The 18,009-nt window shown below is 39.9% G+C and overlaps 1 protein-coding gene across 1 annotated transcript in view; it reads left to right on the forward strand.

The window, feature by feature from the left end:
* The window catches only part of Eif3e (eukaryotic translation initiation factor 3 subunit E), a 32,310-nt gene extending 26,571 nt beyond the window's left edge, over positions 1–5,739 (forward strand). The window contains exons 11-13 of the mRNA XM_027431449.2: positions 4,005–4,107; positions 4,723–4,857; positions 5,682–5,739. Coding sequence (XP_027287250.1) covers positions 4,005–4,107; positions 4,723–4,857; positions 5,682–5,720 — 277 coding nt within the window. The 3' untranslated portion in view covers positions 5,721–5,739. The remainder of the gene's footprint in view (positions 1–4,004; positions 4,108–4,722; positions 4,858–5,681) is intronic.
* The last annotated feature ends 12,270 nt before the right edge of the window (positions 5,740–18,009 follow it).

The raw sequence follows: 18,009 nt of genomic DNA on the forward strand, positions 1-18,009 counted from the left end.
GGGACTTTTGAAACCTCAAAGCCCACTCCTTGTGACAAGGCCAGCAAGACCTCCTAGTCCTTCCTAAAGAGTCTACCTTCTAGGAACCAAACATCCAAGTATGTGAGCCTGTGGAGCCATTGTCACCTCAGCTGTCACAATAGACACTTGAAGAACAAGGTAGAGTGACTAGGAAGAATCCATGAGCACATACAGTCTCTGGGAAGGTCTAGAGAAGTGATTCAGATGAAGCTTCAGTCAGCCCTAAACTCTTTGTGCCTGAAACTAGCCTTTCTGCTGAATGCCACAGTATTGAATGCTCTGGTTCATGCTGGCCTGTTTCTACCTCTAATATATGTTCATGTCCGTCCGTCTCTCCTTCCTTCCATGCTTCATTCATAACTTCCTTCCCTCCCTCCCTCTTGGGATAGGGAAAGTATGTGTCTCTAGCCTCGTTTGCCTTCGAAAGGACATATTTCAGTTTCAGAATACAATAACTTTATCCAGTTCATTGTTTATTGAATAACTATACTTGTGATTCAAAACACTCACTATTAATATACTTCGTAAGTAAATGGATCTAAGTCCATATGGAAGTCATGTCTTTAAGAAGTAAGTGCATGTTAAGATTGTATGTATTCCTGCAGACTTGCATTATCTTACAAACCTAGTTAACAAATTATGAAAAAATAGTATGGTGGAGTTTAATTTAGTACAGTTTAATAGTTCATTAGATGTGTGTGTGTGTGTGTGTGTGTCTGAAATTTAAGGCTTTTGTAAAATAATTCTTGGACTAGTTTCCAACAGTAGATAAAAACGAGAATGGAAGTAATATTGTGAAATCATGTGATAAACATGTTGGCTCATACACTGATACGGTTCCCTTGGGCGATTAATTTGGGTATTTTCAACTATCCTTGCATTTTAGCATTGTGAAGTCAGTGTACTTCATTTATTACGTAAAATTAGATCTTAACCTTCCCTTTAAGTTTGTATTACCTCATAAGAATTTATACTTCAAATCACATTTTTTGATAGTAGAGAGAAATAGTTGTTGCCATGGGTAGTTTCAAAGGCCATTCCACTCTTTCAGTGTTGGCTTTAATATAAGGTTCTATATTTCAGTTGTCACATTCATCAGTTAATGTTTCTGAGCTGTCTGTGTTTTCCTACCCTGACCGTTAACCATAGTTTCTTAGCAGATTTCTTCAGTTAGTTCTCATAGCATACTCTTACAGTTATACAGGCCTTTTCTTTGGATGTATTGGCTATAGTCTTCAGTGAAAACCAGACCAGAGACAAGTTCCCATATCTTAACCCTTTAGTCAACAATATTTGAAGGAAAATGAGCTGGTCAACTAAAATTTGGGGGGGAAAGAGTTGTATTAATATCACGAGTGAAATGCTGGACTCCAAATCAGTGCTAAGATGAGTAGAATGACCAGAGAAGAAAATGAGGCCATACTCAAGACCCAGTATTGATGACTTGATGGATAATCAATGTGGAATCAATAAAGACCCAGTTAAGTCGTGGTAGAATGTGAATTGAAAGAAAGTTCAGAGTTGCTGTGTAGAGTGTAATTTTCAGTCTTTTAAAATCTGAAATCAGGTGTTTCCATAGGTCAACTGTCCAGGCCGGAATTGGTTTAAGGTTGTTAAATCCTGTTGGATCACTAGGGTTTTGGTGGTGGTGGTGGTGGTGGTGGTGGTGGTATTATTATTATTGTTGTTATTGTTGTTGTTGTTATTATTATTATTATTATTATTATTATTATTATTATTATTATTATTGTAGTTGATGTGTTTGGGGATTGGTTAACTACCTACTCCCTAGCTCCTCAGCTTAAATGTTCAGAGTTGATCTTTGTCACAAGCGTCAAAGCCAGTTCATAGTTGATTGAATGAGAGAGGGAAGGGAGAGAGTCGGTTTGCTAAAGCTGCCGTATGGTATTCAAGAGGGAGAATAAGGGGAAGCTGAAAACTTAGATTGTAGTTAAATTGGAGGAGGCCGTGACTTGGTGATTAAGTTCCAATGCTTATGCTTTTTGTATGGAGAGCTTTGAAAAGAGCTGGGAAATAAACTGCTTGTTGGGTCTTAAGGCTAAACAACTACGTAAAGTAGATTAAGGGCTCAAGATACAGATTATTAGGGTAATAACTAGAAACCTAGTAATGGAGCCTGCATCAAACACGGCTAGAAGAGGAATCAGACAGTTAGGTATTAGTTGGCTCCTTTGTGATCTGCATGGCACTCCGTCCCGGGTGCACACTAAGCTAGGTGTCTCACAAAGCCCATGTCCTTTGGAAGATTTCCCAGAACCTTTTCTGTTTGAGAACCATGTAAGGGACAAGTAACTTCAGAGAGGGACGGGTGGTGAAGGGATAGCCTGTGCAAAGACCCTAGAGTTGGGAGTGTGCGAGGCACATTCAGTACGGCTGCTGGAGAATAGTGCTTTTCACGATGAGAGGAGTAGGTAAGGCACTTTTGATTGGATGCTATAATTTAAAAAGTAATTGAGGGACTTCCATTTAGATAGAGGTGACACAGAGTAGTCCAATAACCATGGTTATTAGCTGTTTTAGTTTATTTTACTTCATAGACTATAAATAGTTTTTATTATAATTTAAATTTTAGTAATGTCAACTAGACAATTACTGACAGAAAACTAGGTTCTCTGCTTTTAAACGGCAGACTATGGGCAGATGTTGTGACATGTGCCAGTAATCTCAGCCCTTGGGTGGGGTGGGCAGTGCAGGGGGCTTACTGAAAGTTTGAGATCAGCCAGAGCTAAACACCAAAATTCTGCTCCCAAAAATAAAAAGTAGAAGGGTGTAGAGAAGATTGACTGTCTGCCAATCCAGTTTTAAGCAAATTGACTCATTATGCTGAGTGAAATTGCATGTGTTTTAAAGACATGCTCTTTATTTAAGTAACAGCTTCAAATACTTGGTTACTCAGTACAAAGGGGGTGAAATTGACATGAGTGGAAACAGAACGGGTTAACTGGAGACACAGGAAAGAAAAATTTTGGGAGTGTCCCCCTTTTGGAAAACAGTGCCTTGTAATGGGTAAAGCTGTGACCTAGGGCTGGAAGAGAGAGAGAACCGTGGCTGAACTGAAAAAGACCTGGCTCAAAAAGTAAAAACCGGGGTAGAATTATAGCTCAGATGTATTGAACTTATCAAACCTTTTCTTGTTGTAGACAGCTAATTGATAGACTAACTTATTTTTTACATTTTGAACAAAATTTTGTTAATTCATTGTATTTAAGCGTATGAAACAGGGTGTGATAGATTGTATACACTTTCCTAAAAGGAATTTTGATTAATTGAATTGGTTACATTTGGGTGGAAGCCTTATCTCCACCTGAGATCCTGAGTTTCTGTCCGTAATACTTCCGGGACCAATTGTTTTGAGGAGTGCTATGCTGGTGGTGTAGTGGGGAACATAGTTGCCTTCCAGTCTTGTTGAAAATACTTAGTTCTCTACAGCAAATCAGTGATTATATTAAATACTGAACAGTGTATTTCCAGGTGAAGACAAAGAGCAGTTAACAGTGTGTGCATACTCATGCGTGCAAGCACAGGATGTCCCTGTCATCACAAGTGCGTGTAGTTTTTGTCAGCTGGAGGTGTTTGATCGTGTCTCCTGTTGTCAGTGGTGTCTGCTGTTTGCAGAATGGAATCCCCCAGAGTTTTCTCACAAACGTCAAATAGTCTCAAGCATTGGCTGCTTGCAGTGGGTGTGCTTTATCTCATCATTCAGTTTCAGAAAACCCTTCCTTTGATAGCTGTTTAAGAGCATGCAAGTATAACATGTTGTAAAAAAACACAAGTTTTCTAATGGGGGATGTGGTCCTTTTTGTCAAGGATCTTTGCAGTCCAGTTAGGACGGGAATATATAATATACAGGCCTATCCAGGAGTGGTGTATTTAGTTCATGGTCAAGTATGTAAGAAGTATCTGAAGTCTGTACACAGTGTGTCAAACACTGTACAAATCTAAGCTTTGATGTCTCTCATTAGTATGTTAGCAGATAAACTGAATATGACTCCAGAAGAAGCTGAAAGATGGATTGTGAATTTGATTAGGAATGCAAGGTTGGACGCCAAGATTGACTCGAAACTAGTGAGTATTACAGTAGCTACGGTACTGCTGTGTAACAGTTGCTGGCTGCTTTCATTACCCTGGGAGGTTTTAATTAGAAATTTTATTCTGTATACCTTGTTTGAGACCAGGGTCTCACTGTGAAGCTGAGGCTGCCCTGGAATCACTGTCTGCATGAGGCTGGGATTACAGGCTTGCCCAACAACACACCACTTGTCTAGGAAGCTGTGTTAGGCTGAGCCTGGTGAAGCAGGCCTGTAATCGCCCCTACTTTGGGCTTTGAGGCAGGAAGATTGCAAGTTCAAGGCCATCCTGGGCAAATTAACATAATACTTTCTCAAAATACAAAAGTAAAGCCAGGATGGAGGCCTAGAACTGTGCCAGGCCCAGGGCTGTAGCTCTGACATGGTTCTGTGCCACCTTGTTTCTGGTGTCATGTGCCACACCAAAAATAGTTGGGTGACCAATCTTTGAAGGTGGCACCGCCTCCTGTGTTTCCTTGCTGGGTAAATGTTAGCATCTCCGTACACTGAATAGCAGTGTGCAGCAGGCTTGGGATATTGTGCTGTGCTCATGATTTCATGACACTTTGTGCCCATCATTGACTTTCCTAGAATAATTTCTCTTTCATTTTAGGGTCATGTGGTTATGGGCAACAATGCAGTCTCACCCTATCAGCAAGTGATTGAAAAGACAAAAAGTCTTTCTTTTAGAAGCCAAATGTTGGCCATGAATATCGAAAAGAAGCTTAATCAGAACAGTAGGTCAGAGGTAAGAAGCAAACATTTTACATTCTCTTTGGCATTTAGCATAATGCATCAACTGTTACATGAACTTTGGGAACATAGCAGTATTGGTTAGCTCTCATTTTGTATTTCCTTTTATGCTTACGAACATTTTCTTGAAGAAATTACTAAACTGAAACAAATTTTGTCTTAGCTGTATTAAACTCATTAGATAAAGAAACGGAAAAAAACCAATGTTCCTGATTAAGTGGGTTTTTCTTTACTCTTCTTCTGTGATTTGGTTAACTTGCCTCCCGGGGCCCTCAGCACATCATCTTGATCCTGTAGGTGATAGCTTGCATGTGCTCTCTTTCCAATGCTGAAGCCATAGATCTGTTGAGAATACTGCTTTCTGTGCTGACTTCACATCAGTTTTATCTTTTTTCTGAAATTATAGACTAAGTTCAAGGAAAGTGGGTGGCCTTGTGAGTGTCTTTAATTCTTACACTCTGAGTGCATACAACTGAGGGTAGAAAATGTTGGTAACAGAGTGTTGAGGGATTCTGCTGAACTGAGACCGGATGGCTAGGTTAAATTAGAGTGAGCTTACAATTGCATTTTCCAGCCACGTCCAGTAGAACGGAGCCTGGGAAGTGTTTTATGTGATAATCTCTTTCTTTCTTGTTTGCTTTGTCCTGTTGACATAGAATGAATTTGTTGACTTTGTTCCCATGTTGGTGACTGATTGTTGTTGGGCTTCATCAATGGCCAAAAGTTACACCAGTGATAACATATTTGTACTATTTCCTTCTCTGTTAGCATTTTCAGATTTAATTTCATCTTGTTGGTTTCTCTGTGTGTGTATTTCAGGCTCCCAACTGGGCAACCCAAGATTCTGGCTTCTACTAAAGAATTATAAAGAAAAGAAGAAAAAGAAAGTAATTAAAGACACAGTAACCATTATATATAAAGGGTGCCATACATTTTTAGAAACAATTGACATTTGCTATAAATTTTGGACAATTTGAATAAAATTGGCTGTGATTGATTTTTATCTTGCTTGAATTTCCTTGTGTGAAAGTGTGCTTTGTTAACCTTATTTCAAACAAGTGTATATTCCCAGGAAGTGCCTAAAGCAGTACAGAGAGGTCTGGGTGTAAACCCAGTTTCCCAGGGTACTGTAGGACAGTACAAAGCAGGGTATTGTTATGGGCACAATATACATAAGTGATTCTTTTTAATATGTGCAGATTTGTGTATCTCCTACTTAAGGTACAGAACTAACATTAGGTCATCTCAATAGTTCTGATCTGGTCTATGTCTCTAAAAACTTCACAAAAATGGAATGTGACACTGTGCTGTTTAAACTTTGTATGTTGTGTGCTGAATATACGCTGCTCCCTTCCTTGTCCAAGCTATAACCAGTTACTTCTGTGAATATTGTAGCTTGGGTAACTCCCCAGTTTATTTTTCTAGACCAAAGACTGGGTAGTCCCCAAAGCGCCATTTTATGCCAGCCATAAGCCTCGATAGTTTGATGGCCGTTGATTAAGAAAAGCGTTTTAAATTGTCCTGCTTACCTCTGTTTGTGTCCTAAGTACATACTAGTCATTGTGTCCCTAAACTGAGACCCTGCGAATTGGTACTAACTTGCCTAACAGAAGCATTGCTCTGTTGTTGTGCTGCGCCTCTGGGAATGAGTTTTGACCCTCTACAGCCTCACTACCCATGCTTGTACTTCTAATTTGCATTTGACCTTTTCTCTGGACCTCAATTCTGACGTCAAGGACGATTTCCTGCTGGCAAAACTGTTGCAGGCTGTCTGATGTATTATTGTACCTGCAGTCAAGCTGTTTCTAGTGTTTTGTTCCAGGATAGCACTGATTTGTTTCAGTGGTAACCCTTTTTTTTTTTTCCCTGTGAATCCCTAATATCTGGTGTATATTCAGCTTCAGTAAATTGTTGAATCAAAGAATAATGTTCAGAAGGCTCTAAGGGGGGAAAATGTTGATTTGAAGGTCTAAAGCTAAAAACTAAGCGTACTAATCAGAAAACTTAGCCTGTTGTTGTTGTGTGATCCAGTGCTATGGCTGTGTCTTTGAGTTCCTGAAGTAAGCATCCCCATAAGTAAGTAAATAGTTGGGCTTTAATCTCAGATACTCAGAAGGCTGAAGCAGTAAGATTCGAGGTGCATGACCTTCAGAGGAAGCTCAGGGCCAGCCCTGAACTGTGCCAAAGAACCTCTAGGTTTTCAAAAGACTTAGGGCTCTAGACAAGTAGGTGCTTGCTGAGCATATGCAAGGTACAAACTCCAGCCCCCAGCCTACAAAGTCAAATATATATCCTTAGAGCCCTGCTTCTAAGTAATTTGAAGGCATCATTTAGATGTTATTGTGGGTTTTATTGTTTTTTTTATTGTAGTTTTGTTTTCGTTGGGGTGGGGGACAGGGGTGAAGACTTGGTTTTTTTTTTGGCATTATACTTTATAAAAATTTTTAACTTTTTTAGTCTTTTTCTTGGTAATGGTGGAAATTACAGTGGGAAGGTCTTCAAAGTTAGTTTCTTAGCCTTCCAGTGTCAGTGAAAGAGCTAGGTGGTGTACACAGCTACTGAGGTTCCAGATTGATGGTATGTGGATATACCTGGTTTTTCTTGGCCTCCTACTGATCCCCAAGCATGCTCAATGTAGTGCTTCCCAGCTGGTAGATGTGTGAACAGAAAGGGTGCTGCCACCTTGCGAGATCTTCCCTGCTTGCTTTGAAGAGACAGGCCCCTGGGGAGTAACCCTCTTGGTTCCTGTTGGTTGGTGTTCCAGAATAACACTGATTGGTTTGCATTGTACCTTTTTTACTGGGAATCACTAATGTCTGGCATCATTGAAATTGTTAAAGAATAATATCCAGAAGGATCTGAGAGAAGAAACTCAGAGGAAGTAACAGGGAGCCATTGAGAGCCACATCGAGTCACCAGTACAGGCCAGTCGTAAAGCTGACCTGGAAAGACCAGCAGTAAGCAAGTAGTCGGGGCCAGGGCCAGACTGTCCGAATGAACTGTTTAAAGCTTCCAGTGAGACCAAAATTACTTTTAAGAACATCTTACCGTCAAACTGTTTCCTAAGCATAATTTACTCTGATGCATTTTGAATTGTGAGATCAAGGATCCCCCAGAAAACTAACTTCCTGGAGAAGGAGCACAAACACTCTTCTGTTCTGCCTATTTGTCATCTTCTGAATTTGTTAAACTGTTTGGTTGTTAGAATCTGCACAAAAGAGCATTAATGCATTTCCTATTTTGGTTCTAAAACTGACTCTTGTACTGCCTTCCATTTATTCTCATGAGTTGGGGGGAGGGGGGGAGGGGGGGAATGCCAGGATTGATTCATTATCTTTTTGTAATGAAGAGATGGAGGTAATATTCTTTGAAGATGACATTTTGAACAGACAGCAGCTTGGCCACTTTTCGGTATCATTCCAGGTAAATAAGCTCTCTGTGTGTGTGTGTGTGTGTCTCCCTAAAGGTAGACTTCTGAGATGTGGATTAGTGCTAGAAGAGATTGAAGGCCATAGATGTGGCCATTGGGTAAAATGACATAAGGAATAATAGGATCACAACAGGATTTACAAACTGGAAGTTCTGCAGGAATAAAATAACGAGGTGCATTTATTGGGGACATTTTTAAGTGTCACTTCTACATCAATTGCCCTGTTGACTCATAGACACTTGGTGGGTGTTTTCTTATTCACCATAAGCAGGTGTTGTTGGGGAACATAGAAGCAGTCATCTGACAGAAAAACTGCTGTTCTGTGGTTTAGTCTCCTGAAACATGCAGGTCCTCCTTTGGCTTCAGTGATAAGTGATCCACAGAAAAGCAGCAGCTACCTGCTTAGCTGTGGCTTTGTTCAGTTGCCCTACCAAGTAACTGCATAAACCAGTCGGGCCTTTTTCGTTCTCCACCACGGGCTTGCACTTTGCATCTTTGCCAGCTATTCCTAAGTGCTTGTTGTTGGAGACCTGAAAAGAGTCCAGATAAATCAGCTTGAAATCACTACTTTTAAAACAAGAAAGCAGAAAGCACAAGCCATTTAATAACCAGTCTTTATCTGTGTTTTTAGAGGTCAGCACATTGGTGTCACTTGTGCGGGTGGATGGAAGGGTAGGTGGATGGATGGGTGGGTGGGTGGGTGGGTGGGTGGAATAGTAGAGGTATGTGTGTGTTTATTGGGAGGGGGGTGTCCTTAGAATGCTCAAGATTGAAACCATTGCCTGATGCATGCTAGGTTGCCCATGTGCCTCTGACTGGCCTTGTAACTCAGATTGGCCATAAACTTGTAATCTTCTGACCACAGCCACTCTAGTAACTAGAATGGCAGGTGTGTCCATGCCCTTCTAATTAGAGCAGCACCTCCATATTGGGACTTTCAGAGGGATGTTTTTTTTGGTTTGGTTTAGGTTTTTTTGTTTTGTTTTGTTTTGTTTTTTTCCATTTAAAGGCAGTGCCTTACTGCAAAGCCTGTGCTGCCCTGGAATTCTGTATCCAGGCTGACCTTGGATGGTTGGTGGTCAGTCCTTTTGCCTCATCATCGTAAATGCTGGGGTCACAGACATGAGTCACCATGCCTGGCAGTATTGGAATTATTTATTTACATTTTTTATGTGGATGAGTGTGCAGGTGTACAAGAATGTGGTCATAGGACGACTTGTGGGAGTTGTAGTCTTTTTGTTCCATGTAGTCCCAAGGATCAAACTCAGGTTATACTTGTGGCAGACCTGTGGACCATCCTACCATCTCCAGTATTGGAACTCATTTTAACATAAGGAAAACAAGTCCCTCTCTGTTAGTGAGTCACTTAACACATCAGGGGCGTAGAGTGTGAATAATGTTGAATGAGAAATCTGTAGTTCTGTACAACCATATGCCTCCTGCCTAGGTAGATGATATCACCTAAGAAAATGTTCATCACTTACTGGCCGCAGTCCTTTTTTTTTTTTTGGTTTTTCGAGACAGGGTTTCTCTGTAGCTTTGGAGCCTATCCTGGCAGTCACTCTGGAGACTAGGCTGGCCTTGAACTCACAGTGATCCACCTGCCTCTCCCTCCTGAGAGCTGGGATTAAAGGCGTGCACCACCAACGCCCAGCTGGCCGCAGTTCTTTGAAGACTACTGTTATGCACGTTGATTGTTACTAGTAGTGAATAATAGGAACTTAGAATTCAGAAAGATAAACTTTTTCCTTTCATTGAAAATAGATTTTTTTCTTACATCATAGGTTCTAACATCGTTTCCTGTGGTCCCTCTACTCCCAGTTCTTCCCTATCCTATCTGAGTCCCCTCCCTCTCTGTCTCTTCATTTAGAAGATAAACAGGCTCCTAAGGGATCACAATAAAAGAAAACAAGATAAAGTAAAAACTAACACATTGAAATTGGACAAAACAAGCAAAGAGAGGGGCTGGAGAGATGGCTCAGAGGTTAAGAGCACTGGCTACTCTTCCAGAGGTCCTGAGTTCAATTCCTAGCAACCACATGGTGGCTCACAACCATCCGTTACGAGATCTGGTGCTCTCTTCTGGTGTGCAGATATACATGGAAGCAGAAGGTTGTATACATGATAAATAAATAAAAACTTTAAGAAAAAAAAAAAACAAGCAAAGAGAAGGAAAAGAGCCCATCCATGAGAAGGCACAATAAACAGACTCACTCATTCCCACACTCAGAACCCTCTTGGAAACACTAAACTGGAAGCCATAACATATGCAAAGAGCCTGATGCCCACACTTGTAGGCTCTGTGCGTGCTGCCTCCGTCTCTGAGTTAACTTGAGCTTTGATGATGTGTGTTTAGAGGGCCTTGCTTTCCTGGTGTCCTCTCTCCCCTCTGGCTCTTACTCTCTTTGCACCTCTGCCATGGGGCTCCCTGCACCTTGAGGGGAGGGATTTGTTGGAAACATCCCAGTTAGTGCTGAGTGTTCCAAGGTCTCTCATTTTGCATAATGTCTGGCTGTGGCTCTATTTGTTTTCATGTCCTACAGGGGAAGCTTCACTGATAATGGTTGAGCGAGGCAGAGATCTATGAGAGAGCAGAAAGCCATTAGCCATTTTATTGCTGCATACCTTTAGCAGAAAAGTAGTATTTAGTTTCACTCTAGGTCCCTGGGCTGTCTATTCTCAGGTTCTCGTCCCCCAAGCAGGTTGCATGTGGGTTTCATGTCATGAAGGGGGGCCTTAACTCAGATGTTGATTGGTTGCTCCCGTTTTCTATGCAGGACACCGTTGTTGATCCAACTGTTTGTGTATACATTTCTCTCTTGGTAGCATGCTGAGTACCATCCTGTACAAAAGACAATAGAGCATAGGGGTGAAGGCTCTATGTAGGCACCAGCTCAACTCCACATTCATTAGTTGTGTAGGTGTTGTCTTCAGCAATAGGCCCTTGCTATCATTTTTGTGGAGAGCAATCTATGGTGTTAGCAGCAGCCTGGGTTGATTGGGGTTTTCCATGGGACTCCTTTGGCTGTCAAACTCAATTAGATGCAACCCACTCCTGAGACTGGAAGGTTCAATTGGTGAAAAGAGATGACCTTTTCCCCCCTATCAGTTGGTGATTTCAATTAGATTGCCTTCAATAAGTATTTATTTTAGGAAGGTGCTACTGTATTTAGTTTCCATACTGTGTTCCTCAAATCAACCTTAATTTTAACTGTCTCTTCCCTATTCTCTCTCTTGTTCCCCCCTTTCTTTCTGTGTCCCACTTGGGCCTCTAATTCCAACCTCCCCACCCATTCCTAACTCATCTATTTGCCTTTCCTAGGGAGATCTATCTGTCCACCTAGTTGCTCGATCCCTAAGCTCTGTGGTTCTATGGATTGTGGCGAATTCATCATTGATTTAATAGCTTATATTCACGTGTAAGTGAATCACATGACAGTTAGAACACAGTCCCAGAATGCAGTCATGTGAGGGGACTTCTGAATGCTTGTGAAAATATTCCAAGAAAATAAGATAAGACTTTTATATCCTCATTGTCTTCAAAACAGAGAGTTCCAGGAATGTGTTTTCATGTTCCTCCCTGGTCTATAGGATAGTGTGTTGACTTCAGATTATTGGTTACAAGTGGCTATTGTTACTTGTTTCTGTTCCTCTATGGAAAAACATTTCTGCCTCATGTGGCTTACCTGCCACTTTCAGCTTGCCTCGTGGCTGTACACTTCACTCAGTGTGACGCCTCTTCACCTTTAGAGTATAAACTATCTGATGCTCTGAATAAAGTTGACTATTGCATGATACTTTAGTCTGTTTCATTTGTCAGCTTCACTCAGCCAGGTCCCACCACCTATAGAGGGGGGAAACACATACCACGTTTGTCTGTCTGAGTCTGGAGTAACTCACTCAGGTTGATATTTTCCTAGTTCCATCCATTTACCTACAAATTTCCACGATTCATTGTTTTTAACAGCAGATGAATATTTCATCGTATAAGTGTACCACATTTTCTTTATTCTTTGGTTGCGAGACATAGGTTGCTTCTAGTTCCTGGCTATAGAGCAGAAATGAACATGGTTGAGTAAGTGTCTCTGTGGTAAGATGAACCATCCTTTGGCTATATGCCTACGTGCAGTATAGCTGGATCTTGAGGTAGATCAATTTCCCTCTTCCTAAAGAACTGCCACACTGATTTCCATAGTGGATGTAAAAGTTTGCACTCCCACCAGCAGTGTGTGAGTGTTCCTCTTATTCCACACCCTCACCAGCGTGCGCTGTCACTTGTTTTATTATCTTAGCCAATCTCACAGAGATAAAACTTCAAAGTAGTTTTGATTTCTGTGTTCCTGGTGGCTAAGGATATTGAGCATTTCATTAAGTGTTTCTCAACCATTTGTTTCTCTGTTTAGACCCGTAGCCCATTCTTCATTGGTTACTTGTTTTCTTGATATCTAGTTTTTGAGTTCTTTATATATTTTGGGCATTAGGCCTCTATTAGTTAAGTTGGTATAAAGAACTCCTGTAGGCTGCCACTTTGTCCAAATGACAGTGTCCTTTGCTATGCAAAAACATTGTTCTTGGTGCCTGTGTTTCCAAGTATTCTGTTTAGGAAGTTTCTTCCTGTGCCAATGAGTTCAAGGCTATTTCCCACTTTCTTTTATATTAGGTTCGGTGTAGCTGGTTTTATGTTGAGATGTTTGACCCATATGGAGGTAAGTTTTGTGCAGGATGTTAAGTATGGATCTATTTGTGTTTTTCTACTCGCAGCTACCCAGCTTGACAAACACCATTTGTTGAAGATGCTGTCGTTTTTCAAGTGTGTATTTCTGGCTTCTTTATCAAAAGTCAGATATGTTACGATAAATCTTTACTCCATCCGCCCGAGCCCCACTGCCACGTGGGCACCCAGAATAACACAGAGTCTTATATTAGTTTACAGTGATGCTGGCCAATTGACTAGGATTTCTTATGTGCTAGCTCATTCTTATCATAAATCTATATATTTTATAAGACTTACCAAGGACGCCTTCCGCTGGTGCCCTCTTCCCAGGATCACATGACAGCTCCGTAGAGAAGAGAGCAGGAGGATGAGGAAGAGAAAGAGAACGACTTCCTCCTTGTCCTTGCTTATATTCTGAATCTGCCCGCTATGTCACTTCCTATCTGGATCACCAGACTTCTTTCCTACATTTCCCAGAATTCTCCTCTACTCCTAGTCCCACCTAACTAGCTCTCCTATTGGCCAACAGTTCTTTATTCAACAACCAATAAGATAAACATATACACAGAAGGTTGTCCATCACAGATATTCATAGGTAGGTTCATGCCTGATTTTTCAGTTCAAGTCCCTTGATTGTGCTGTCTGTATTTCTGTCACTATGACGCTTTTTTTTTTTAATTGCTATAGCTTTTAAAGTACAACGTAACGTTGGGGATAGTGATACTTGTCTCAGCTCTTTATTATTCAGAATTGTTTTAGCTCTCCTGGATTTTGTGTATTTCCATATGAAGGTTACAATTGTTTTTTCAAGATCTGGAGAGAATTGTGTTGGATTTTGAAGGGGATTGTATTGAATCTGGCCATTTTTACTTTGTTGATCTTACTGATCCATGAGCATGGGAGATATTTCTATCTTCTGATATCTTCTTCAATTTCTTTCTTCAAAGACTTGAAGTTTTTATGGTACAACTCTTCAACTTGCTTGTTTTGGGTTACCTCAACATATTTATTGTTATTTGAGGCTATCATGAGAAGTATTGTTTCCCTGATTTCTTTCTCAGTCCATTTGTCATCAGTATATAGAAAGGCTCCTTATTTTTGTGAGTTAATTTTGTATCCAGCTACAAATTCCCCATGGAATTTTTAGGGTCACTTAAGTATACTATTGTATCATCTGCAAATAAAGATATTCTGACTAGGAAGAATAAGCTTTTGCAACAGATTCAAATGCCTATACAATGTCACGTTCCTTACCAGTTCTGTTACTGTTACCAGAAAAATATTTGAGTAATAAGGTGGTAAAAATCCAATGTTTTGTGTTAGTTTTTTTTCCTTCCTGTCCTGTTTACTGGTTCCCATCAATGACAGGCTAAAACTTAAGAACAGTAGCTCTAACCCTTTATCATTACTGGAGTGGTGTGATTAATTGCTGTGTATCATCGGGGGAGTGGGAATTCAAGGCAGCCTGGGCTACATTATAGCAAGTTCTAGTTCAACCTTTGCTACAGAAGACCCGCTCTGAAAAAATACAATAAAATAAAGTCACCCTACTCCACCCCCACAAACACATATATTCATTACTATAAGAATGTGAATTCATGATTCTTGACCCCCTGCCCAGACTGGTAGAAAACTATATTTTTGTATCAGAAATATGAGTGTTGTGCAACCCAGAATGTGCTGTTGTGTAATAATTAAAGAATTTTTAAACTGAAGATTAAATTGGAATGTTATTATAAACACAAGGGAATGGCCAACATTTTTCTTTGTATTAAATGAAAAATCATTTCTAAAAATATGCAACCCCATTGTGATGAGTCTTTAAAGTAAGTTTAAATGGCTCCATCCACAGATGAGCTTTTGGGTCTGCAAAACTTGGCAATAGGCTATAGCCTTAATTCAGGTGTGTATCAACAGGAAGAAAGAGTGGACATGGCAATGGCACCAGCCAGTCTCCATCTCCTGGAAGGAGCATGGCATAGTAAGATACACTTCAAAGTGAGTGGTTCCTATGTGAACTTAAGGAATCAGTAAAGTCATTCCCTGGTTTTAAATTGTGTATTAATTTGAGGCAACTGTGGGCTTTTCTAAAGTTATTAAAGTTAAAATTTTGCCTTTGTTACAAAAAAAAGGTTTTTTTAATCTCACATTTTTATCTTTCCTAGAAATTTGAGATAGGTAGAAGGAAAGATTAGAAATGTTACATAGTCTTCCAAGTGTAGTTAGTTATGTTTACCATTCAGTAATGTAAAATTATTTAGTATAACCTTTACATGTTGATTTTGTTTTACTTAACAGTCCTGAATGGTTAAGCCAAAGAAAATCTTTTTAGTTTACCTTTCATCCCATCCCCACAGAAATCTGAATTTCTCATCACTGTTGATTCTGTCACTCATGGAGGCCATATATTGTATTGTGCCCAGAGTCAGGACCCCCAGAGACCACCAAGATACTAAATCCAATGCAAAAGCCAAAAGTCTATTTTTTATTCTTGGATGCTATGGCTGACCTCCTACATAAAGGCAAGGTGGCTACAACCCTGAGTAGTACGTGGGGGCTTCTTTTAAGCCTTGTTGAGGGGAGTATTTAAGGAAGTTAGGTCACTTTAGATATGATTGACTTAAGCAAATGGCAATCATATTAATGCATTTTAATTGTCTGGGGCTGCTTCACTAGTCCAAAGTTCCAAAGCCACCTACATTCTTCAAAAACCTCACAGGGTTAGGTCTGTCACACTTTCTGGTACCAACTTCTCTCTTAGTTGTTTTTTATTGGTGTGATAAAACACCATGGCCAAGGCAATTTAAAGAAGGAGAGGCTATTTCTGGCTTGTGGTTCTAGAGGGATAAGAGGCGACCCTACCATCTTGATCCATACACACAAAGTAGGACTTCGTTCTTCCTTAAGGACCGCCTTCAGAGCCCAAAGCAAAGCATCCTCATTGTTTTCCTTGTTCTCACTGTTAGTTACAGATTTCCTTTTAGAAATGGGAGTCTGATGTGATCCTTATTTATGGCTTGTGTAGACTAAACTGGCTAAGCTGGGTGGCGGTAGTGCACGCCTTTAATTCCAGTGGTCAGGAAGCAGAGGCAGGCAGATCTCTGTGAGTTCAAGGCCAGCCTTATCTCAGAGCGAGTTCCAGGACAGGCTCCCAAGCTACAGAGAAACCCCATTTTAAATCAAATAAAGTAAACTAGCTAATATTTCCTTAACTGGAACTCTTATGTGTCTACCAGAATGAGGCACTTCTGTCACGTTTCTGATTGTGGTGGCTAGTTTTATGTCAGCTTGACACAAGCTAGTGCCATCTAAAAGGAGGGAACTTCAACTGAGAAAATACCTCCGTATGATCTGTTTGTGCCAACATTAGGCAGAGAGAGAACCCAGGTTGGGTTCCTTAATTCTAGGGAGTACGTTAGAGGAAGGGTCTTAAAAGGGTAGTATATGGTTGCTTTGCAGATTTTTAAAAGGCCGTAAGATGATAAGACAATGAATCTGATTTTAGATGAGATTGTGGTAATTTTCTGTTTGTGAAAAACATGGAGGCAAAAGGTAGTTTAACAATCATATCTGAACATTTTATATATCATCATCTTCATTAAGTCAAGTTGGATAATTACAGCCATAGCTTAAAATACAAATTAATCTTTTAAAATTCAGTACAGTGATGGCATAGCATTCAATATTATAGAAAGATCTGATGTCTGTCCTAGACTTACAGAAATAACTTCATCATAAGTCTTGGAACCTCTGTAAAGAGGATGAACATTGGGCATTTTCCAGTTCATTTATCTTGGCATTTAGAGTACTTTAGGTCAACGGGCAAATGAATTTTAATAGTGTAGATACTTGAATCATTTATTGAGCCCTATTTTGTTATTCTCAAGAGAGTGTGAGTATATGATTCCATCATCAATATTAAAGGACATCTGGAAAAAAGATTGATATCTTCAGTAATACCCAAAGTTTTATGAACCACAGTAACTTTCTTCATTTAAGGAATTAATAGACCATTTAGTATGTGATTGAGAAATATCTGTTAACTATTTCAAATGTAAATAGAGATTTATAAAGTTGTGTTTGGACAATGTGAAAAATGTACTATTTTACTCAATTAAAATAGCTATGAGTTTCCCAAACAGCCAAAGTTTGAACAAAATAATTTTATTAGCACAGAAATATGATATTGTAGATGAAGAGATGTTTTTGAGTTAAACAAACCATAAGAGACTTATTCAAACCTAAATCTTATTTCAAGTTTGCTGCCTCCAGCTGATACTGAGGAATTTTGTGTGCTGTAAGTCGTATCTTCTGAAAAACCTATATGAAGGTGATTTGTCTGTAAAATCTGTCATCTCGTTGGTCCCCAGGGTTGACTGGGCTTATCTCCATGGCTACACAGATGTCTGGTACTCCATCTACACTATGTATCAAGGAGATACATAGTGTAAAAGTTTTGGAACATGAGAAAAACCTTGTGTCCAAAAGTTAGCGCAGAATTGCTTAGACTACACACACACACACACACACACACACACACACACACTCCTGTTAAATGAGCAGATTTGCAGGTTAAAATTCATCAATATTAAATATTTTCACTGTGCAAATAACACTGTTAGTAAACAAAACAAAAGCTTTAGCCTTCAAGAAAATATTGGGAGTGTCGCCTTTGACAAAGACCTTAGATTCAGACCATAATTAACCCAAATGTCAAAATAAGGCACAGACCCCACTCAAAATTTATAATAATAATAATAGTAACTGTTCTTATTATTGCTATTATTATTATGTGAATGTGATGTTGCACACGGGGAGGTCAGTGGACAATTTGTGGTGTTGGCTTTTGTCTTAGTGTCCTCTTGCCGTGCAAAAACACCATGACAAAGACAACTCCTATAAAGCATTTAATTAAAGGAAATTTAATAGAAAAGAAAGCAAAGAAAACAGTGGTGCAGCTGGAACTCTTATTTGTGGCTGGTGAGGGAGCTTAATGTTGGTTG

Source organism: Cricetulus griseus, chromosome 10 (genome assembly GCF_003668045.3).
Source record: "Cricetulus griseus strain 17A/GY chromosome 10, alternate assembly CriGri-PICRH-1.0, whole genome shotgun sequence".
In the NCBI taxonomy this organism is placed as follows: Eukaryota; Metazoa; Chordata; class Mammalia; order Rodentia; family Cricetidae; genus Cricetulus; species Cricetulus griseus.